The following is a 23,911-nucleotide window of genomic DNA, read 5'->3' on the forward strand; positions in this document are numbered from 1 at the left end:
AAATAATTTTATACAAGGATAAAATATCCCTTTTGTGAGATGTGATAATTTTAGTTTAATGATAAAAAAAACACCACAAATGACTTCATTGCCCTCAATATATAAAAATATTAAACCTTAAAAATATGATCACATCCTATATGTGGGCAAGTGGTAAATTAGTATCACTAGATGATAATTATATAAATGATTTTTATAAATATCTGTAAGTTGATAGAAATTAAAATCAATAAAATTTATTTATTTATTTTTATATATTATATAATATGATAATTATATAAATGAACTCGAGATAATTATATAAATGATTTTTATAAATCTCAATAAAATTATTAGTATCACTCGATTAACCTTAAAAATTGATATTTGACTTGACTCACAAAATCAAGGGCTCAAATATATCATATTATATAATATGTCAAATTAGGTAAAAAAAAAATAAATAAATATGAACTCAAGCAACAACTATGAAATTATAAAATTTATTATGATAATGTTAATTTTGTCATTACAATCTAATATATAAATTTAATCACTCTTATTAAAATCATACCAAACATTAAATATAATATCCTACATCTTATTTATCCTTAACTTATCCTTATATTATATATCACATGTTTATCATATCGATCATGTGTACCAAATTATGCCTTAGATGTCTCAAGCAATATACATGATGTCTGTTTTGGAACATCGTTTCAACGGCCTTTATTATCCTACACTCGACATTGGAGGAATTGGTAGACTTGCACATACGTTGATGTCCAAGGTTGAGGGAAGAATATCTCGACATTAAGGATGGTAACGACCAATAGGGTTGATTTGGCTAGTCCAAAGACTCGTCTCACGAAGAAAATTTTTCCAGACTCTCTCATTATCTGGAGGGTCCAATGGATCCGCATACTCGTTAAGTGTTTAAAAACATTTTTTAATCTAGTAAATATACAATAAGAAGTTCAAAAATTAATACATTCATCGAAATTTTATCAAAACCATAACAATTTAACAACAATATACGATAATATTTTGATGAATTAAGGTTAATGATTATGACATTATTATTTAATAAATAATATAATATAAAAATAAATATATTATCATTAGTATATACATCGGGTCTCCGATGTGAGCTTATTAAAGCTTGTTATCCACTTGGATCTCGTTTCTAGACCTGTTGATCGGGTTTAGACCTGTCCAGTTCCACCCATTTATCTCCCCTACTCGACATATACAATATCACGACAAAAAGTGTTTTCTTAAAAAAAATATTATTATTGTTAAAATTATTGAATGTTCAAAAAAAAAATTGTAAATATTGAAAATTAATGTGTGATGATGTATTTATTTTTGGATTATTTCCAAAAAAATTCTATAAATAGGTCTCTCAATTTGTAAAGAAAAAACACAATTGAGTAGATAAAATTTTATAAAGTGTGTAGTTTAATATATTTTGTGAGTTTGAGATTTTTACTTTTTACCGTAAATTTTTACTTTTAACACGTTATCAGCACGATACTCGAAGATTCGGTTCTCCATATTTTTCCAAGCTCCAAAATACAAAAAAATGTAACACTATTCAAAAGTAAGAATATTATTTTTACTGTTTATTTATTTTTATTGTGTATATATTTAATATATAATATCATGTTATTATATAAAAAGAGTTTATGACACCTCATTATAATAATGTGATGTGATTATATTATCTATATATTTTTATTGTGTTATTGTTTATTTATTGCATATATATTTGAATAATATCATGTTATTATATAAAAAGAGTCTATGACACCTCATTATAATGACGTGATGTGATTATTTCACTGTTTATATATTTTATTGTGCTATATATTTGTATAATGTCACATTATTATATAAAAAGAATCACTGACACCTCATTATAATAATGCGATGTGATACACATAATTATTTAAACATGATTAACATTATATATATCATATTATTACCATAAAATTTATATATACATACATTTATTTTTTAAAGATTTTGTAACGGTTATAAACGGCTAGTTTTTACCTTATAAATATGATTTTACAAACACGTTCAATTACTCCAAAATTACTTTTCATCCCTAAAAATTTTCTTTACCAAAATTTTCGAAGAAGAAGAAGATGGTTCTTTCAAGGTTATTTTGTAAGGTCCAAAAATAAGATGACGTAATCCAACTGCATGCAAATTTAAGGAAAATGGAAAATGGCTAATTAAATAGTTTTAATTGCATAAATTGAATATGATGTGCATGGTTGCATGTATCAAATGTACTTTCTATACGAATGGATGTAAATTGTATTTTTAAAGGTTGTTCGAGATGCGATCGAGGAACGGAGATCGAGAGCTGAAAAAGAGAAAATTTTTTTATTAAATAATTGTTTTTAATTATTTAAAATAAGGTTAATGCTATATGATACATTTAAAAATAATGTGTTTTGAGGTGATTTTATACGCCAAGTCGTAATTTTTAACGGTATTCGATTTTGGACTAAAATATGAATTTTTCAAGAACTCGGCTAATATTTTCACGAACTTTCCTAAACGAAATATTTTAATTATTAGCAAATGGGCTTAATGGGTCTATTAAACCATCTTATTGGGCCTAAACTTGTACACTTGATAATTAACAATTAAATAAGCCTAAACCCTCCCCATAAACCCTCAAACCACACGCCTACCTCTCCTCACACACACACACACACACACAAACTCTTCCTAGCAGCCACCACACACGCACACACGAAGCTTTTAAGGAGGAAAGTCACGTTTTTCTTGAAGAAAATCAGCAAGGGTCCTCCGTTCGTCGCTTCTCAACGTATTTGTCGTGCATAAAATACGTAAAGGCACGCCTTAACTTTCTTTTTCTCATCTATCATACCATATTATTGAATTGAAGCATATTTGCATGAAAATATGTTTACCATGTATTTATATTTCATTTTTGACATGCTTTGATCAAAGAACTTGTGTTTGGGTGATGTAAAACCTATGTATATGATGCATGAAGGGGATGCCGTCCTAGGAAAATAAAAAGGGATGAAATTCTAAGGGATTAAGAGCTTAGACGAGGCTGCACATGCTAGGATTGAAGCATGAACGAAAATATGGCATGTTGGTGTCCAAGGGGTTCGGTTAAGGGGTTAACCAATGCACGGCTGGACCAGGGCTCGGGCTGGAAGTGTTTGGTGGTAAAAAAGAGTCCTAGCCACACTATGACTCAAGCACAGTGGCTAGGGAAGAGACCAAGCGAGCTAGGACTCTTCACAAGACATCCGAGAGTAGCAGCCATGTGCAGGGCGGATCGCGGCTTGGCCAGTGGTCTAGGATAGGTTTTAACAAGGTCGTGCGGCTCTTGCTACGAGCAGGGAGTTTCAGCGTGGGTTAGGGCGAGTCCTGTGGGTCTAGTAGGGTTCTTATGTGGGCTAGTCAGGGGCTGGCTCGAGGTGGCTCGGGCTTAGCTCGAAGAAATCGCAAGATGGCTCAAGGGTCTCTTGTTAGGGTTCGAATATTAGGGTTAAAAGGTTAGGGCTTGAACCGTGGGTCTACGGGGGTGGTTCATGGTTCACAAGAGTAAATTAGGCAATAAAAAGTCTATGTTTAAAAATTGAGAATTTAATATTAAAGTTTGAACTAAATCGAGATTAAAACGTTCTACGAATTAATAGTTATGAAATTAAATCAAAAGTCATGAATTTAACCAAAATAAAAATATAAGAAATTCAATTTAAGCTTAAATAATTATTTGAAATGGTCTAGTGTCAACGAAAGTAAGAAAAAGTCAAAATCGAGAATTTTACGTCTAGGTGTAAAACGATCATTTTACATCTGAAAATTAGTAAACGTCTTGGCAGTATCCTGAATGCTGTAAAATATGTTAATATGCTTAATTTAAATGTTTATGGAATTTTATGATGAAATGTTAATGCTAGAAGATATGTTGCATGCTTGGTTTAAAAGAAAAATGATTTATGCATGCTTTATTTTTTATAAGTGTTGAAAATATGAAAAGTTGAAAGAAGTGAAGTAATTGTAATTAATACGCTGATACGATGATTATGATGATATGTAAGGCCAAGACTCAGTTGACGGGTGAGAGTGTCGTTGATGTCCCCGTCGCCTAGTACTGTGGTTACACGTAGATGGATTCATCGACCTTAAGCTAATCCGAAAGTCACAATTAATGACATGAATTCAATGAAAAGGAAAACATATACATATATGATGAAAATGATAATGTATATGATGAAAATGATAATGTTTATGATAAAAGGAAAATGTTTACGACTATGCATATTCATGAAATGTTATGTTAAGTAAAAGTATTTTCACTGTTGCATGTGATTGTATATGTATTATTTGATATCGAGGTTATGGTTTGCTGAGTCAATAGCTCACTAGGTGTGATCGATGCAGGTGAGCATGATATTGATGTTGAGGGACTTGGTGGTTGATCTTACTGGACTGAAGGTGCACATAACCCGAGGGCCAACGCTATTTTTCCGCAAAATTAGATTAAGTTTATGATTTAAATTTACGTTTAAGATTTTTACGACTTATGATGATTTTGAGTGGTTTTTGAGAGGTTGTTAGAGATAGTTTTATTTTGAAATATTGCTAAGTTAGGTTTGGTAAAGTTTGACGATTTTATGTTTTGAATTCTTTTCCATTGGATTTTCAAATATAGTTGGTTGTTTTATTTTTAAATGGTGCAAGGTTATTTATTGGCCGATTATTTTGGTTATTATATTCACTAGTCTTGTATTTATCGGAGAGTATCCGCCTCGTGTTTTTTCTTTATTTTTAAGAATGGTTGTACTTATAATTTATCCGTTATTTTGTATTGTCATATTAATAGATTTAGAAATTAACTAATAAAATGTATTGTTATTTTTATAGTACCACCATGTCAAATTTGACAAAGCTTAAATTTGTTACGCTCGACATAACGGGAAAAAATTATATGCCATGGACTCTCGAAGTAGAAATGCATCTTGAGTCATTGGTTCTAAATGAGACCATTAAATAAAATGGTATCTCATCATCACCAAAAAAAGGCAAAAGCTATGATTTTTTTGCGACGACATCTTGATGAATGATTAAAATGTAAATATCTCATTAAAAAAGATCACATGGCTTTATGGAAGGATTAAAGGAAAAATTTGAACGTATAAGGGAAGTTATACTTCCGACCGCCGGTGATAAATGAAATACGTTAAGATTCCAAGATTTTAAGAAAGTCAGTGATTACAACTCGACGATGTATCGAATAATCTCGCAATTAAAATTTTGTGGGCATGAGGTTACGAAATCGAAAATGCTTGAAAAAACATTTTCCACTTTTCACGAATCAAATATAACTCTACAACAACAATATAGAGTGCGTGGATTTACGAGATATTCTGAACTTATCGCATGTCTTCTTGTGGCGGAAAAGAACAACGAGTTGCTAATGAGAAATCATCAGTCGTGACTCACTGGATCAACATCATTTCCAGAAGTAAATGCTGTAAGTGAATATGAATTTAAACCTGAAAACTAAAATCAAATTCAAAGACAAGGTTTCGGTCAAGGTCAAAATCGAGGTCGTGATCGTGGAGACGTGGAAGTGGTTGTGGTCACGATCGTGGCCGTGGTTTTGAAAGCAATCGAGATATTTACTTCTATAACTCATCTCAAAAGAACGTCACGAACCACCCACTAAAAAAGAATAATGAGAACATGAGTGTTAATGAAATCATTTAAAATGATTTGAAAGTTTCTGTTTTATATACAGCACTCCAGGACATTGGTCTCGTATTTTTCGAGTCCTCGAGCATCTCTGTAAGCTCTATAAAGAATCAATAAAATGAAAAGAAAAAAGACCAACTTCACTGAACACAGTGACTGTTCGAGTGATTCTACTCATTTTGATGCTGCCGATTTTCTGAATGATTTCTCTGAAAATGATCAATATATTGGTGGAATAGAAATATAAAATATTTTACTTTTCATGTGCTCATATGCTAATATTTTATTGTATAATTATGATATGCCTTATATGTTTCAATAAATTACATATATATTGTCAGTAATTTTTTTCATTGCATTTTTTTTTTTAATTTCAAATATGAAAACTGCTATGACCAAAGCTAAACAAAGAACTAATCTCATAGAAGTTTGCATACCTGATAGTGGTACAACGCATACTATTATCAGAGATAAAAGATATTTCTTGGAGCTAAAACCAACAAAAACAATGGTAAATACAATATCAGGTCGTGTAGACTTGATCAAAAGTTGTGGTAAAACACATTTTTTGTTACTTAATGGTACAAAATTTATGATAAATGATGCTTAGTATTCACCACAATCGAAAAGACATTTGTTGAGTTTTAATGAGATCTATTGCCATGAGTATGAAACTCAGACAATAAATGAAGGAAATGACAAATATATATGTCTTATCATATATAAATCAGAAAAAAAAAATATAGTTGAAAAACTACCAATGCTCCCTACTTGATTGCATTATACACATATAAGTCCAATTGAATCAAACATAGTAGTTGATAATTCTTCAATATTAATCAATTGACATGATCAATTAGGACATCTAGATTCAACAATGATGCGAAGAATTATAAAAAATACACATGGTCATCTGCTGAAAGACCAGAAGATCTTTCAAAATAATAAGTTTTAATGCGAAGCATGTTCTATTGGAAAACTTATTATAATACCATCAAGAGTTAAAATCCAAACTGAATCATTCATGTTTCTTGAACATATTCAGGGTGATGTTTGTGGGACAATTCATCAACCATGTGGACCATTTAGATATTTTATGGTATTGATCGATGCCTCTAGCAGATGGTCACATGTATGTTTATTAACTCAGAATGTGGTATTTGTATNAATTACATATATATTGTCAGTAATTTTTTTCATTGCATTTTTTTTTTTAATTTCAAATATGAAAACTGCTATGACCAAAGCTAAACAAAGAACTAATCTCATAGAAGTTTGCATACCTGATAGTGGTACAACGCATACTATTCTCAGAGATAAAAGATATTTCTTGGAGCTAAAACCAACAAAAACAATGGTAAATACAATATCAGGTCGTGTAGACTTGATCAAAAGTTGTGGTAAAACACATTTTTTGTTACTTAATGGTACAAAATTTATGATAAATGATGCTTAGTATTCACCACAATCGAAAAGACATTTGTTGAGTTTTAATGAGATCTATTGCCATGAGTATGAAACTCAGACAATAAATGAAGGAAATGACAAATATATATGTCTTATCATATATAAATCAGAAAAAAAATATATAGTTGAAAAACTACAAATGCTCCCTACTTGATTGCATTATACACATATAAGTCCAATTGAATCAAACATAGTAGTTGATAATTCTTCAATATTAATCAATTGACATGATCAATTAGGACATCCAGATTCAACAATGATGCGAAGAATTATAAAAAATACACATGGTCATCTGCTGAAAGACCAGAAGATCTTTCAAAATAATAAGTTTCAATGCGAAGCATGTTCTATTGGAAAAATTATTATAATACCATCAAGAGTTAAAATCCAAACTGAATCACTCATGTTTCTTGAACATATTCAGGGTGATATTTGTGGGACAATTCATTCACCATGTGGACCATTTAGATATTTTATGGTATTGATCGATGCCTCTAGCAGATGGTCACATGTATGTTTATTAACTCGGAATGTGGTATTTGTATGACTACTTGCTCAAATAATAAAATTACGGAATCAATTTCTCGATTATACAATCAAGAAAATTAGACTTGATAATACTGGTGAATTTACTTCCCAGAATTTCAATGATTATTGCATGTCAATGGGAATCACTGTTGAGCATCATGTTACTCATATACATACACAAAATGGATTAGCTGAATCATTGATTAAACGTCTACAACTAATTGCTAAACCAATGACCGTGAAAACAAAACTCCCTGTTTCTATATGAGGACATGCAATTTTACATGCTAATGCATTAATTCGCATCATACCAAGTTCATATTATAAATACTCCCCATTGCAGCTTGTCTTTGGTAAAAAACCAGACATCTCTCATCTGAGAACTTTTGGATGTATGGTATATGCGCCTATTGCACCACCTCAACAAACAAAAATGGGAACTCAAAGAAAGATCAGAATTTATATCGGTTATGATAGCACATCGATCATTCGATATCTTGAAACTCAGACAGACAACATGTTTACAACACGTTTTTTTATTGTCATTTTAATGAGGAAATCTTCCCAATGTTAGGGAGAGAAAAGAAACAAATCGAAAAAAAAATTACATGATATACATCATCATTGTTACATCTGCATCCAAGAACTAAACAATGTGAAAAAGATGTACAACAAATTGTGCATTTGTAAAGAATAGCAAATCAAACACCAGATGCATTTGCAGACACAAAAAGGATAACTAAATCATATTTACATGTTGTAAATGCTCCTACTCGAATTGAAATTTCAAAAAAACAAATTGAAGATACTCATGATGTCATAAAACGATTGAACGTGGAAGGTCAATCGGTTCCAAGGATAAAAATCCTCGAAAAAGAAAAAACATAGAGAAATATGATGATCACAAAATAGAGAATGATATTCCGACAGAAATACATGATGATGAAAATGTTCTGTTAGAACTACAAACTGACGAGGATCGTGAAATCTTTATCAATTATATTAATACTGGAAAAATATGGAATCGAAAAGATATAAAAGAAATTGATGAGATATTTTCTTACAATGTGTCATTTGACATCATAAATGACAATGAAGATCATGAACCAAAATATTTTGGTGAATGTAAAAAATGACATGACTGGATAAAATGGAAAGACGCTATTCAGGTTGAATTGGATTCGCTAAATAAACGTTATTTTTTTGGACATATAGTCCTTATACCTGAAAGTGTAAAACCTGTTGGGTACAAATGAGTTTTTTTCGAAAGCGAAATGAGAAAAATGAAATAGTAAGATATAAAACTCGACTTGTTGTATAAGGTTTTTCACAAAAACCTATAATTGATTATGAAGAAACGTATTGTCCCATTATGGATGCAATTAAGTTTCAATATTTGATTAGTTTTGCGTGAAAATCCCCGAAGGATTTAAGATATTTGAAGCACAAAGAGTTCAAAACCCAAATAATGTTATTCTGTGAAATTGAAAAGATCATTATATGAGTTAAAGCAATCCGAACGAACGTGGTATACTAGTCTAAGTAAACACTTAATGAAAAAGAGATATGTAAACAATTCAATATGCCCCTGCATTTTCATTAAGAAAACAATATTCGGATTCTTAATTATTGTTGTATAAGTTGATGATTTAAACATCATTGGAACGAATAAGGAAATTCAAGAAGTTGTGTTGTACTTGAAGGAAGAATTTGAAAGGAAGGACCTTGGAAAAACAAAGTATTGTCTGGGTTTGCAAATTGAACAAAAAGAACGTGGAATATTTGTTCATCAGTCAAATTATATAGAAAATGTCCTTAAACATTTTAATATGGATAAATCAAATCCTTTAAGTACTCCAATGGTTGTTAGATCGTTAAACATAGAAAACGATCTATTCCATCCATGTGAAGATGATAAAGTTGTTCTTGGTCCAGAAGTATCATATATAAGTGCTATTGGTGCCCTCTTATGTATTTTAAATTTTACAAGACCTGATATATCTTTTGTTGCAATTTCTTGGCGTTTACAGAAACAAACACTAGTAACAACTTCGTCAACTCACGCCGAGATTATTGCACTACATGAAGCAAGCCGTGAATATGTGTGGTTAAAATCAATGACCCAACATATCCAAATCTCATGCGAATTATCATTCGACAAGAAGCATGTGACTCTATATGAATATGATGTTGCATGTGTTGCTCAAATGAAAGAATGATACATAAAAAGCGACAGAACTAAACATATTCCCTCTAAGTTCTTCGCATTCACCCAAAAGCTTGAGAAGAATAAAGATATTGATATTCGTTACATTCAATCAGATGAAAACTCATCAGATCTCTTTACAAAGGCACTTCCTATGACAATATTCAGAAAGCATATATATAATATTGTGATGCTCAATTTACGAAATTTGTGAAGAATCGTTCGTGTTAATATGAGAGAGAGTTTACGCGACTGCACTCTTTTTCCCTTACTATGATTTTTATGCCAATTGGTTTTTTCTAGTAAGGTTTTTAACGAGACAGTATAAAAACACGTAATGAAGATAATCATTGTATAATGATCATCATCACAGGGGAGAATGTTGAAAATAAGAGTTGAAATTATTGAAAATAAGAGTTGTAAATATTGAAAATTAGTGTGTGATGATGTATGTAATGATGCATTTATTCTTGGATTATTTCCAAAGAAATTCTATAAATAGGTCTCTCAATTTGTGAAGAAAAACATAATTGAGTAGATAAAATTTTATAAAATATATAATTTAATATATTTTATGAGTTTGAGATATTTATTTTTTATCGTAAATTTTTACTTTTAACAATTATGTCAATTGTTAAACTTATTTTTTTAAAAAAATCGATTCCAACAAAAATTGTTGAATCGAAGTTTCTTATCTATTGGGCCGGCCCACTTTGATTTCGTAGTCTACAAGTCTTCCCAGTAACCATGTTCTCCTTCTCCATTCTACACTCCATTTCAAAATCCCAAAACCCATTTCCCTCGACCAGCTCCAGGTGCTGCGGTAAATTCTCAACCTATAGTTACACACGGAATCTATAGTATAATTACATTCGATGTGTGTTTTCCTGGTTAAAAATTTATTGATTTTGTGTTTTTTAGAATTGTGGCTTGATTTTTCTTTGGGATTTTTGGTATTCCGGTGGTGCCTTTGGTTTACATCTGCGATTTTTCAGGAGAAGAATTTTGTATGCTTATTCATTTATATGTATTGATACATGTGTGTTTTCTTAGTTAAATGTCAGTTTTTTTTTCTTTTTTGTTTTCACCCGATCGTATTTTTGTTTTTATGGTTTATCTTAATTTTTGGGGTTTCTCTTTTATATTGGGTACCTTCGAATTTTTTTATGTTTCAGTTCGTGGCACTAATGATATTTTTGGAATATTTTCGGTTTTTTTATTTTATGTACATGAGCATGCTTTAGCATGCATTTGTCAATATTATTTTGCTTACTTTGGTATTATTATTTTTTTATATTGATGAGAGAATGGTGTGTTTGGATGTGATGCAAACTTGTACTTGAGGATTTATAATCCGGGTTTCTTCTTGATAATTTGTCTGGTGTTGTATTGTTGCTGAATCACAAAACATGTTTGTGGAATGTCCAGTGTTGGTTATGCTTCTTTCATAACTAGAGTTTAGCTTAAGTATTCCAATAATGTACTTGTACCTCATTGATGGATTGTTTATGCCTTAACTACTAATGCCTTAATGTATGGAACTATTTATTAATTGAAAGAGTTAAAGTGGATCAGGAAGAGTTAAAGTTTACCGGTTTTGTTATGTCTTTGAGAAATATATCGTGTCTGACAGAAGTTTGATTGTCGACAGGAAATCTGTTGTGGTATGGCAACTCGAAATGCTTTTAGATATGTCGTATCTCGTAGGATGTCAAGTAGTGGAAAAGTCCTGAGTGAGGAGGAGAAGGCTGCTGAAAACATCTATATCAAGGTAATTTTCTTAATCTCTGTTTCTGCAAGTTAAGTTTCTGCTTTTTTCTTGCCTTAATATGATCAAATATTTGATTTGCCTGTGAAAGTTGATATTTATCAACAAACATTCACTTACAGTTTTTAATGATGCCTGCATTTCTCTGATCATATGTCTGCTATTGAATTTTTAAGATATTTATCAGCATTCATTTACAGTTTTTAATGATGCCTACATTCTCTGATCACATGTCTGGTATTGAATTTTTAAGCAAGTGGTTTAAATTTTCTTTTTCTTTTTTATTCATTTTCTAAAATATTTGGTGTGATGTCGTTTTAACCCGAGGGTTTTGTTCCTATTAAATCCAGATCTGATTATTGCTTCTTTCCCCCATAAATGATATAATTTATTCAAAGTATAAATGGCCTTGGGGTGGCATTTATTTGTTGATATCTCGATGCTCACTGTTTCATGAGATATGAATTGAAATGCAACCAGAGCAACGGAGGGCTATAAAAGAAGATCGGGGTACTTGTGGCAAGAATGAGGAAATATCATTAATGGATGGTATAAACAATCAGCTACTTGTATTGAATATGGACCTTCTTTCTCTTGTGATTAATTAAGTGAGAGAATATTACTGCTACTTTGTCCATGGGTAACCTAACCCTCGTATTTCTGGAACTTTCTGATTTTATTTGCCACCTCCCGACCTTCCTTGATTTATATCCTTGATCATGGATGTGGTACTTGGAGAATTTTCTGTTGGGCATTTATATGAACTTTTTTTTTCCCATTCTTATGCATCATTAGCTGATTTATTGTGGTTTCATGCTCAAAATTCATGCTTGTGCATTCCTGAACACCAACATTATGAATCTATCTAATGAGTATTCTCACTCTGGAACCTTCTGAAATTTCACAGAAAATGGAGCAAGAGAAATTGGAGAAGCTTGCCAGGAAGGTATGGACATGTTCGATAATACATTTAGAATCCTATAATTGACTATGTTTTATCTTTGGCTCGATTCTACTTCATGTCCTCTTTATCCTTTTCTTTTTAACTAGAACCGTCTTTGACCTTCCAACTTTTGGGAAAAATTCATTAATCTTGATGGAAAACGGAACTGAATTGCTAATGATCCTGATTTTGATAACGTTTTTAGGCATGAGGGATTTCTGTTTCGTGAGAATAGGTTGTGTGTGCCACAAAGTTCCTTGAGAGAATTGTTAGTGCGAGAGTCGCACGGGAGAGGACTTATGGGACGTTTCGGAGTTCAGAAGACCTTGGACATGCTGAGTGAACACTTTTTCTGGCATCACATGAGGAGAGATGTGGAGAGGATGTGTGAGCTTTGTGTCACATGCAGGCAGGCTACGTCTAGGTCTCAACCTCGTTGATTATACACACCCTTGCCTATTTCAACTGAACCATGGGTAGATGTATCGATGAATTTTGTTTTGGGTTTGCCTAGGTCTAGGAGGGGCTATGCTTCTGTTTTTGTTGTTGTTGATAGGTTTTCTAAAATGGCTCACTTCATAGTGATCGAGTTTTTCTTGCACAGTAAATCCGCAATAAAAATAAAATAAAAGTTTATGCTCGAATGAATCGCAAGTGCACGAGTTAAGTTATAATAAATATAGTGTAAGAAGTTCGAGTATCATTCCCACAGAGATTGATTAGACAAATTTAACTTAAACACAATTCTTTAGTTAACTAAATCGAAAATTGGATTAATTAATAAATTAAATTGAAGGTCAAATAAAATAATTTACTAACACGATATAAATAATATAAATCAAATTAATAAACAAACAATTGTTAGAATCTTGGTTCACGTACCCTTGAATCTTTTCTAATGATTGAATTTCATTTATTAAGTCATGCTTTTGACGGAATTCTCTAGTCTATCAATATACTCTGTCGAGCTTTATTAATTTAATTAACAAAATACAGTAACCAAGTGTCCTTGTATTATTTAACAATTGCAATCGCATTAACAAACCGTGGAATCCTCTAGCGACCTATTGGAATATGGCTATCAACATTTTATCCAACCTGACAACCTCATATGTATGTGCAAGTTGTAGATCCATGAATTATGTTATTATATTATATTATAAAGTCTCTTATCGGTTTCAATTATAACACATAAAATCTCTTCGAAGTTGAGCATACTCTCAAGTTGAAAGAAACATCAATAACATAATCAAGTATACTTGAACCAAATTCAATCTTCAAAAAGAATTGACAACATAAATGTTTGGGGATAGGATCCCTTTAATTCCAACTAAAGAAAAAAGAAAAGAAGAAAAACGCTTATCAAGTTCTTGTTCTTCAGTTGAGTTCTATTGCTCTACTCTGTCTCCTTGTTTCGGCCCTTTTCTTATGCGCCTCTTTGCTGAATGATCAAAATCTATCCTCTAAGAACATGTATTAGGGATGCTATCATTTATTTCCGTCCAAAATTATCCACCACAAAAGGAAATAAATCGTCCAGCTATTGTTTCCATATTGCGTCGCGCTGGGGCGGGCGAAATCACACCTCGCTCACGAGGTCCTCGCAAATCTCTCTCTTGCGCGCTCGGGGTGGATAAAATAATCCGCCCTAGCGCGCCATGCTCGTGCTTTTGCCAATAATTCCCTTCTTTTTAGCAAGTCCACCTACAGATCAACCGAAATATTTGAGGGGCAAACAATATGAAAAAATTATGACTAAAACAGATAAAAATTCAGACTTGACACCTTAAACTTATGCAATAATGGATTAAAAATAACATACTAAAATATGCAAAAACGAACCCGATCACATACCCTCAGAAACCTTTTAACTCAGCCACTACTTTCTATGACGAAGATAAATACCACATGGCATTGGTATTAGTGGTGATTGAAGCTGTTGAAACTTCCAATGTTGCCCAATTTTTTTTCGAACCATTTGTCTTTAAATCTAAGATTACCATTATTGGTGGTTTTGTTGTTATTCTATTGCATCAAAACATATCTTGATTTCAAATCTTTGATTCATCCTTAAACATTCTCAAACGTCAGCCACTGAGTTTTTGTTTTGCCTCGACTATATCTTGTTATCAAACCATCCTTAAAGGGTTTATTCACTATAGGGCCCTAAGGCAGATGAAGCTCCGGCAGGAAGCTCAGGAGGCACAGCCAATGTAACAGATGCTAACCCAAGTGGCCGGAGCTCCTCAACTTCTAAAACATCAACTGACACCTATAGAAATTATGCTGTTGTAGCTGGTCTTGCAACTATTGCTGCTGCCAGTGGGTGGTATTTCTTGGGGTCGAAGAAGACAAAACCTGAAGAAGTGCAGGATTGAAGTAATTTTGTCGACTTGGTTTTCGAATAAAACGAAACAAACTCATGTAAACTCCTTTTCACCGGTTGAATTCTGTTTCATGGCGATGTCTTCTGGCATTATCACTTGTTCTCCCCTTCACTGATGTCCTGGAACATATTGGCATGCACCTTTTGGAACCTCTGAACTTTAATATCACTTTTTTAGTGAATTTAAATGACCATCGACTGCCAACTGTTCGAGCTTGAGCCAAATGTTTAAAAATGGTCAGGTTTATGCTGAAGCTTACCTGTAGTTCGTCTTCAATTTCGATCAAACTTGTTTTGTCGGTGCCATGCCCGAATACTCGAGCTTAGGTTCGAACAATCATATTTGCGCATCGCATTACAGAGAAAATTGATTGCTTTTTCAATTGATTGAGGTTATGCAAATCATAACCAGAATTAGACTTGGGGAATGAAATTCATGATCTCGGTCCAGATACCAGTTATCTGGAACAAATGTTTAATTGCATGCTAAAAGCTACAATGTTGAGTTTTTATATTATACAATCGCCGAACATTTTAATTTGAAACTTTTTGGGAATTGAATAAAAAAAATATTACATAGGGGATTCGTGAAAATTGGGTGAAATTATAAGTTTGATAAAACGCTTTAAATATGAACTTCTAGAAAAGAGTAAGTCATTTGTGAGACGGTCTTACGAGTCTATATTTGTGGACTTTTAGAAAAGAATAGATCTATTGTAAGATGGTCTTACGAGTCTATATCTGTTAGACCGATCAACTCGACTCATATCAATCATGAAAATTAATATTTTTTTGTACCGGATTGTCTCAAAAAAGTTTTTGTTTCTGAAAAAAAATATCATGTCGAAGAAAATGAAGGTTTCTGAGAATCAACATGGTATATTCTTTTTTAGTTTTTGGTCTTCACACACGGGTGGAAAGAAGTCTTCATGCTTCTTTTCGTTTCTCCGTGGAAAGTTTTTTTATCTTTTGAATTTAAATGAGTGTAAAATCGTGAACGGCCTTAAAAAATTTTGAAATTTAACAGGAAAATTGCAATTATTATCATTTTTGAAAATTCTAAATAGCACGGATTTTCTTATATAAAATTAATATTATTTTCAAATCATATTATCTGAAAATATAAAGTTGGAATTCCCTTTCAATATTTTTTACTAGTAGAGAATGTAATTTGCCCAAAATAGAATAGATTGATTAAAATTTGCATTTATAAGTTTAAAAGGATGCTTGGATGTGATTGATTTCAAGGGTCTACATTATTTTGCCTATTGTATCCATATTTTTTTCCTCCCTCCATTTCTGAAGTAATATGACTTAGCTTGTACAACCGAGAAGGTTCTAAATTTCAAACTAATGACTGGAGGAGAAAGCTTGGGATATTTTTGTTATTTATCATTATCTTATTTTCTTGAAAAGCAAGGAACACGGCTGATAAAATCACAGGAATTTTAGTCTAATTCTCCGACACTGAGAGGCGAAAGCTATTTTATCGGTCGATTAGATTAAGCAGTTCGAACACGAGAGGTCAAGTGTAAATATACTACCTAGCTATATGGCTATATATGATAAGATCAAACAAAACAATTTCATACCGATTTTATCAAAAAAAAAAAAAAAAACATAATTGTACACGTACAATTATATTTAAAGAAATATATATGTTTAATTTTCACCAACTTAAATATCACACTGAAATCCACTAGTGTTCTGGACCATGATAAGCAATGAATTTTACCATAATTTATGACCACCAAAATTGAGAATCTCAATAACAACCAATCCTTATTCTAGGCAACCCTGGAAACCAGCACCCCTAATAAATAGTTCCCATCTCCCTTGACTTTATCTGCAACAATTTTCACCCTCTTCCCGTGTACATCTCCATCTTAAATCCAAAACAAACACACCTTTTTTGGGGAGAAGAAATTTTGTTTCTTGATTTATCATCATTTTTTTTTTTTTAACAGAGAAAAGAAACGAAAAAATAATAAAACTGTAAAATATCCAAGAATGGCAGCTTGTGGTGGCTTAGAACACATCTTTGAGAAGCCATTACCAGATAACTCAACCTTTCTTGAATCTCTTTCGCCATGGAAACAGATTAAAACCATGAAATCAGTGGATGGTTCGTCCTCGTCCTCTTTTACTGAGTTATTCGGTGAATTGCACTTCAAAGAAAACCATGTTAATGAGATATCCTCTACACCTACATCTTTATCCTCAGATTCATTTGTTTCCAATTCTAATCAATTGAAGATCGATATTCCAGGAGTTTCTATTATCCATCAAGAAAAATTTAAGAATCCCTTGTCGAGTTATGATCCGTCCAGGCATAATATACGTTACAGGCATAGTGACTCCTTTTCCTCCATGAATTCTGAGAGTTTGTCTCTGTGCACTGAAGGGCTCGGGTCCGAAAGCTCCGATGATGTTGAAGATTTGTTGGGAAATGAGGTTAGTGGTAATGAATGGAGGAATCAAGAAGAGAGGAGGAGTGTGATGAAAAATACTACAGAAAATAATAATCACTGGGGTGAATTTAGAAGATTAAGAATCTGCAGAAGGGATATTCCTCCACCTATTTCTTGTATAGGGAGAAATGGGAAGCCATGGGTTTGTTTTAAATCATTTAGAGAAGATGGGAGATTCATTCTTAAAGAAGTAAGGATCCCAACTCAAGAATTCTTGCATGCATGCCGCGAAAACGGGCGTTTGCGATTACGGTTCGTTCATTCTGATGATGAAATCCTTGAAGAAGATGAAGAAGAACCTACAGATGAACAGGATGATGGAGAGGCTATACATGGAGATGAGAATGGTCGAACGAGCCCGGTGGCGACGACCGTAGTGTAAATGAAGTCATTGGCAGCGGTCTTCTCTCGGCTCCTTCGATCCGGCATGAGATCTATAGCCATAATGTTCGGGTCAGTTTCTAAAAAAAAATTAGAATTTTTTGTTAGTTTTTCTGCACATATTATATTTTAAGATCTGTTCTTTTTTTTTTTCCCTTTAATTTGTTTAATAAGGTGTTGAAGAGGAGGATTAACGGTTTTGAAGACCTTTTTTTCCTTGTTTTTATTTTGAATCTTTTGTGTGCTGAATTTTACCGCAAAATGATGAATTGTATAGAGTTTTCTTCGTTGTGTTGAATTCTAATATACCGAGCCTCGAAGTTTGTGTTTGGGTTACAAATTGTAGATTTGGGGTGGAAAATGGAAACATTAATTTATTAAAATTCAACACACGAAATGAAACTCGTTAAGAAGAGACTTTTTGGTATTGAAAATCTGTAACATACTGGATAATCAACTGGTGTGTAGGACCGAACGATTGTTGCTTTATCAAAAAGCATAGCTGATGGTAATGGTGCAACTCAAATATTTTAAACTGCACAGCAGCTCAAACACCACGGTTCGATTGCTCTATCAAGCAGAGACAATTATTTCATCCAACAATCTCCCTCCCAATAATTGCACTCCTTGCAATCAATGAGAATCGAACCCATGACATTGGCTCTGATACCAATTGTAGGACCTAATGCTTATCGTTTTACCAAAAGCTATAGCTGGTGTTAATGGTGCAACTCAAATCTTTTAAACCGCGCAGCAGCTCAAGTACGACGGTTCGATCGCTCTATCAAGCAGGAAAAATTATTGCACCCAACGTAGTAAGAATTAATATAATTGACATAAAAATTAATATTTTTCAAAAATTAAATTGGATAAAATATTGGTCTCATAAAACTAATCAATGATACGGTCTCATGAGTTTTTTTTTTAATTCATACATTAACTCATTAGAAACTGCCCAAAGTTAGCAAATTAAAATTCCTACAAGTTTGTTAAATAATAATAATAATAATAATGATACTGACACCCTCCAAGAAGGAATTTTATTTGATTTCTTTCAGGTTTGTAGCTTTATTTTCGAACTGTTCAGTCCCTCTCCAATTCAGTATTTACAAACGAAGAAAATATTCCCCAAAAAATAAAGTAAAATATATATCATGTTTTTCCCTATGCACTCTCAAAATTACTTATTCCATTTATTCAATATTTCATCGTTCGGATCTTTATTCGTGAGACGAATCAATCATATTTATATTTCAATAAAAATTAATATATTTGACATAAAAAAATAATACTTTTTCATAAGTGACCCATATAAAATATCTGTTTCATAAATTGGCATGTGAGACCGTCACAGAGGAATTTTTGTGTTCTTCAAATATATCTTAACTAATAACTACTCAAACAATATTTTAAATTTTAAAACATCTCATGTACTGTTAAAACAGTTAATTAGATAAATATTTCNTAAAATGAAACATACATTTCATTATGCAAATACATATTCCCATCATTCATTGAATCGTGTTTCAAAGACCTGGCTCATGCTCAAATACACGACTGCACAGCAAATGCTGGCAACCATACAACAAGGCCCATATACTAACCATGCACCACAGCAAAGGAAGATATGATGATAAAATCCTGCATTTAATTGATGTAATGAGGCATGCAAAAGATTTTTCTACTAAGTTTTCGTTAACATATACGGTCATCATATGCAAAAGGTTATTCCATCATAGCAAATATTAAATGAGAAAAGAAAATGAGATTTTGTCATCCTATATACAGAAAATGGTATCTGTATATGGCCAGAAAGTTTCAAGAATCATCAATCACACAGTTCACAATATCAAGACAGATAAGGGTTATTATACATCAACATGATATGTTTATACACCGTCTCATGATGCACGTTCCAAAAGCCATGCATGCTAATTGACAGATGGAATCTTCTAGAACAAGTCTTAAAAACTCTAGAGATTTTGCAATTTAGAGAAGAGAATACTAACATGCCAAAGATTATTCATAATCAGCGAAAGAAATGTCATTTTCCCAATTGATGGAAGAGTTGACAGCTTTAGAAATAATATAGAATAATTTCTAAAAGACGTACAGATAATCATTCAGAAACATTACTGCCATCTAATGTCAGTAACACTTTGTATAAATCTGGGCGTCGATCACGAAATATTCCCCAACTATTTCGCTTGGATTTGAGTTTATTCAGATCGAATTGTGCGATGAGGATAGCTTCCTCTTTATCACCAGCACTCTCAATCAATTCTCCAGTTGGTCCTATTTAACAGAGCAAATATTTTGAAAGTTCTTGTATGTATGTAGTAAATGAATTTGAGTTACTAATAATCTCAGGCGATTAACAAAAAACTAACCAGCTATGAAAGAATTCCCATAGAATGTAATTTCACTTTTTCCATGCTCGGTTTCAATTATCTCCTTACCAACACGATTTGAAGCTACCAAGGGTACCTGAATGAATTGAAGTTTCAAAATCATGAAATACTAATGGAGTAAAGTATGGATTTGGCTCTGTAGGTGTATTTCTGACAAAGTGACAAATCCACAAGTAATAAACAATATTATGATATTTATCACCATTCGTGGGCAAGAAAATAACAAATGCACAAAAAGTATCTTATAGTGTGACAAATCCACAAGAAATTTATGATTTTTATCCAGTTATCTCATCAATCATGGGCAAGAAAAAATCAAAAAGAAAAAAAAGGAGTCTAAGCACTAGACTACTGGTAGAAAAGAAGCGAGTGAAACGTACAGAGCAGTATTAAGAAAACTTCATAACTAAACCATATTTTCATTACAGGTCCTAAATCAGATTGAAGATATAAAAAATAATGTTCAATTTTTATTGACCATGTGACATAAAAATTATTGCTATGTTTGGAGTTTGGACAAGTAATTTAAATTTTTTTTAGTGATTTATAAGTGTTTTATAAGTGAAAAAAACTTAAAGTATGTGTTTGAACAAGATTTTTGTAAAACGTTTTAGAAAAATATTTTTAAAAAAGTGTTCTCCATGTATAGTTTTCAAAAAATTGAGAGGTGTTTTTTTTATGTATTTTTAGAATAAAAAAATGAGAATTGAATAGTTGTCAAAACACATTTTCAACTTTGAAAACATTTTTATAGAATAATTGTCCAAACACATATTTATTCTTAAAACAACTTTAAAAACATTTTATAATTTTTTTAAAAAAAAAACACTTTCATAAAAACATTTTATAAGTACTTGTCCAAACAAAACCTAGAACACTCATGTGAAGTTCAAGAAGACTATTTCTTTAATAAAGAAGAGAAACTCTAGTTTCTCATCTAGGTTCGTCTTGACTCAACACAAAATATACTAAATAGGTAACATAATCAGTTCATCTACCTAACGTGCTAGAGTTCGCGTTTGAAACCTACCACATTGGCCCCAGCATGACCCTGCATTACCCGCCTCCAGTGATCTCGAGAATCCAGGCCCTGGTCTTGAGGTTCAGAACCAATAGCCGTGGGATAGAACAATATTTCTGCACCTTGAAGCACCATAGCTCGAGCTGCCTCTGGAAACCACTGGTCCCAGCAAATTCCTGACGAGGAACGAAGAATCATCTTTAGTTTTCAATTGAAACATGAAAAACTAGGGGTAGCTAATTTTATTCGTAAAACTGGGATAAAAGAAATCTTACCAACTCCGATATTTGCGAATTTAGTTTGGAAGACCTATTGAAAAAAATCACAAGTTTGTGGAAAAATTAAGGATAGACAATCGGTATCAAGGTAAAATTTGCTGACAAAGGAAATTTAGATTCATGGACACTAACCTTAAAACCGGTGTCACCTGGATTGAAGTAGTATTTCTCCTGGTATCCTGAGAGAGTATATCTTTTGCAAATAAATATAGTGGTTAATCATAAGATCAAATGTAAATTTTGAAGTTTGCGAACCTGGCCCATCTGGGATGTGCGACTTGCGGTAAAGGCCTAGATCAGTTCCATCAGCATCAATTACAACTATCGAATTATAATGCGCATTATTTGCCTCCTCAAAGAAGCTAACTGGTATCACAACACCCAATTCTTTTGCTAGATTCTGCATCCTGAGGAATACAAATCTAGATACATAAACTCTGACTCCTTCACACAAGCATCCATACATTCAAAATCCTTTTGACCAAACATACATTCATGAACAAGTTAGTAAGTGACATCTAAAAGTAGATGAGTGATCATTCTTGCCTCTGTATTGTGGGGTGCCTCTTATAAGGTTTTGATCGCAGAAAAAAATCTGCTCTTTGTGCTTGACAAAAGTAATAACCTTCGAACAATTCCTGCAATATCCAGTCATAGAACACCTTTGGAAATGATTCCTAGTTCAAAAATAAAAGATAAACATGCATGGCAACAACAAGAGTTCTATGTTCTTGTGGTGACCTAATTAGACATGTGTGGACAAGGAAAGAGGAGACAAAAACTCTTAATGTTCAGCCTTAGAAGAGATAAGTGCAGAATTGTACAATAAATTACAGAAAGCATAAAAAAATGAAGGATCCATAAGGAAAAAGTATTGGTGGCTTACCCAAAGAAATACTAAAATATAACAGTCATGACAAGAAATTAGTCCTTTTTATTAATAATAATAAGTTTAACATAATGTTAACCTAGGAAAGAACAACACTAAAAAGAAAACTTTGATATTAAACCAGATAAAAAAGCACCCAGAGATCAAAACTTTAAGAAGAAAAAATTATACAAACCTGGATAAGGATGATGTTTGCCCCCTTCTGATGAGCCGCTCTAACCAATCTGCAGCAAAAATTAATTAGTCCGAGTGACTTCAATTGCAATTTGATTCATTCAAAATAAAAATATCTCCAATGGTATACATAACTAAGAATACACAGTGAACCATGAAAGTAACTCTCCAAACAAAAAATTGAGGATAAACTGCAAATTGATTCTATACACACTTTCCAACTAATCAGTAAAAACCAATTCAAACTAAGGAGGGGAAGCATATTTCAGTAGCACGTACTATGTTTCTTTTTTCCCGCAGAATACATATCTTAAATAGTACGAAATACAAAGATTGGAACTTGGAATCGAGAAAATGGATTAACAATAATTCAAAACACCCAAATGGTTTTCCCGAAAAGGGTCGCACCTTTCGGCCGTATCGACGTTGGTGGAGACATCGTCGGTGCAAGCGAATTGCAGAGCTGAGACGGTAACTATGCGGCTTGTCGCCATTTTTCTTGCTTAATTTTCCTTGTATCTGTTGAGCAGCAGATGGGTCAAATAAAATGTAAACTGCTGACGCTTTTAATTATTGGGTTTTTTGAACTTCTCTCTTTGCAATTTGCATTACTATTACTATTAATAAAATTATTCAATTTCACTATATCTATAGTCTATACATATTATAAAAGTGTGAACCAAGGTTAAAGTTTTTCTATTGTGTATTGTCAACTTTGTTCTTAGTTTGTACATACAAAAAAATTTAGTAAGGATATTTTTGTAAAATCAGTTATTATGATCAGGACAAAATTGTCAAACTACATTTATACTAGATAATGATCAAGTTGCCAAGAAAACTGAAACTCTAAAATTATTTGATTTTTATTTTCTTGTAGATGAATTGAACAAAATTTTTTCACAAAAAATATTAATTTGAAAAGATTGAAATACCAAAATATATTGGTTTTATTTTCTTATCTTATAGATGAAGTGAAAATGCTTTTTTCACAAAAAACTTAATTTGTAGTTTTTTTCACAAAAAAGTTAATTTACAGAAGATTAAATGCAAAAATTCTTTGGTTTTATTTTCTTGTAAATAAAGTAAAAATATTTTTTTCACAAAAAACTTAATTTTTATAAGGATATTATGTTAAATACCTTTTATTTTACTTTAATTAAGATTAATTATTTTAAAACGAATAATTAAACTAATGAAGCCAAATAATTAAACTAATTTTCTTTTTGTTTTACCAAGGTCGATGTCA

At 32.1% G+C, this 23,911-nt stretch overlaps 3 protein-coding genes across 4 annotated transcripts; 2 read left to right on the forward strand and 1 right to left on the reverse strand.

The window, feature by feature from the left end:
* Positions 1-10,649: 10,649 nt before the first annotated feature.
* On the forward strand, positions 10,650-15,259 carry LOC140978534 (uncharacterized protein At2g27730, mitochondrial). 2 transcript variants are annotated; one of them, XM_073443671.1, is made up of 4 exons: positions 10,650-10,766; positions 11,595-11,714; positions 12,619-12,657; positions 14,817-15,259. In XM_073443671.1, the coding sequence occupies exons 2-4, from the start codon at positions 11,610-11,612 to the stop codon at positions 15,030-15,032; spliced, it is 360 nt and encodes a 119-aa protein (XP_073299772.1). In that variant the 5' UTR covers positions 10,650-10,766; positions 11,595-11,609; the 3' UTR covers positions 15,033-15,259. The 2 variants fall into 2 exon arrangements, with proteins under 2 accessions (XP_073299772.1, XP_073299774.1); XM_073443673.1 differs by having other exon boundaries at positions 10,679-10,758.
* A 1,526-nt stretch (positions 15,260-16,785) lies between these two features.
* Positions 16,786-18,201, forward strand: LOC140979386 (uncharacterized). The gene has a single exon (XM_073444756.1). It carries the CDS (start codon positions 17,051-17,053, stop codon positions 17,891-17,893), a length of 843 nt encoding a protein of 280 aa, XP_073300857.1. The 5' UTR covers positions 16,786-17,050; the 3' UTR covers positions 17,894-18,201.
* A 1,650-nt stretch (positions 18,202-19,851) lies between these two features.
* LOC140978694 (N-carbamoylputrescine amidase) lies at positions 19,852-23,242 on the reverse strand. Its single transcript, XM_073443898.1, has 9 exons — positions 23,074-23,242; positions 22,667-22,715; positions 22,149-22,240; positions 21,858-22,009; positions 21,735-21,781; positions 21,600-21,633; positions 21,334-21,500; positions 20,283-20,379; positions 19,852-20,187 (listed from the first exon to the last, which is right to left on the reverse strand). Exons 1-9 carry the CDS (start codon positions 23,157-23,159, stop codon positions 20,012-20,014), a joined length of 900 nt encoding a protein of 299 aa, XP_073299999.1. The 5' UTR covers positions 23,160-23,242; the 3' UTR covers positions 19,852-20,011.
* Positions 23,243-23,911: the final 669 nt, after the last annotated feature.

This window comes from Primulina huaijiensis, chromosome 6 (genome assembly GCF_012295235.1).
Source record: "Primulina huaijiensis isolate GDHJ02 chromosome 6, ASM1229523v2, whole genome shotgun sequence".
Taxonomy (NCBI): domain Eukaryota; kingdom Viridiplantae; phylum Streptophyta; class Magnoliopsida; order Lamiales; family Gesneriaceae; genus Primulina; species Primulina huaijiensis.

Bases quoted from the DNA above. Each gene is read 5' to 3' on its own strand.
- LOC140978534 (XM_073443671.1), top strand. From the start codon at position 11,610: ATGGCAACTCGAAATGCTTTTAGATATGTCGTATCTCGTAGGATGTCA. The intron at 11,715-12,618 runs GTAATTTTCTTA...GAAATTTCACAG, and splicing joins CTGAAAACATCTATATCAAG to AAAATGGAGCAAGAGAAATT. The intron at 12,658-14,816 runs GTATGGACATGT...TATTCACTATAG, and splicing joins TGGAGAAGCTTGCCAGGAAG to GGCCCTAAGGCAGATGAAGC.
- LOC140979386 (XM_073444756.1), top strand. From the start codon at position 17,051: ATGGCAGCTTGTGGTGGCTTAGAACACATCTTTGAGAAGCCATTACCA.
- LOC140978694 (XM_073443898.1), bottom strand. From the start codon at position 23,159: ATGGCGACAAGCCGCATAGTTACCGTCTCAGCTCTGCAATTCGCTTGC. The intron at 22,241-22,666 runs GTTTGTATAATT...TGGATATTGCAG, and splicing joins CAAACATCATCCTTATCCAG to GAATTGTTCGAAGGTTATTA. The intron at 20,188-20,282 runs GTTAGTTTTTTG...TCTGTTAAATAG, and splicing joins TGGGAATTCTTTCATAGCTG to GACCAACTGGAGAATTGATT.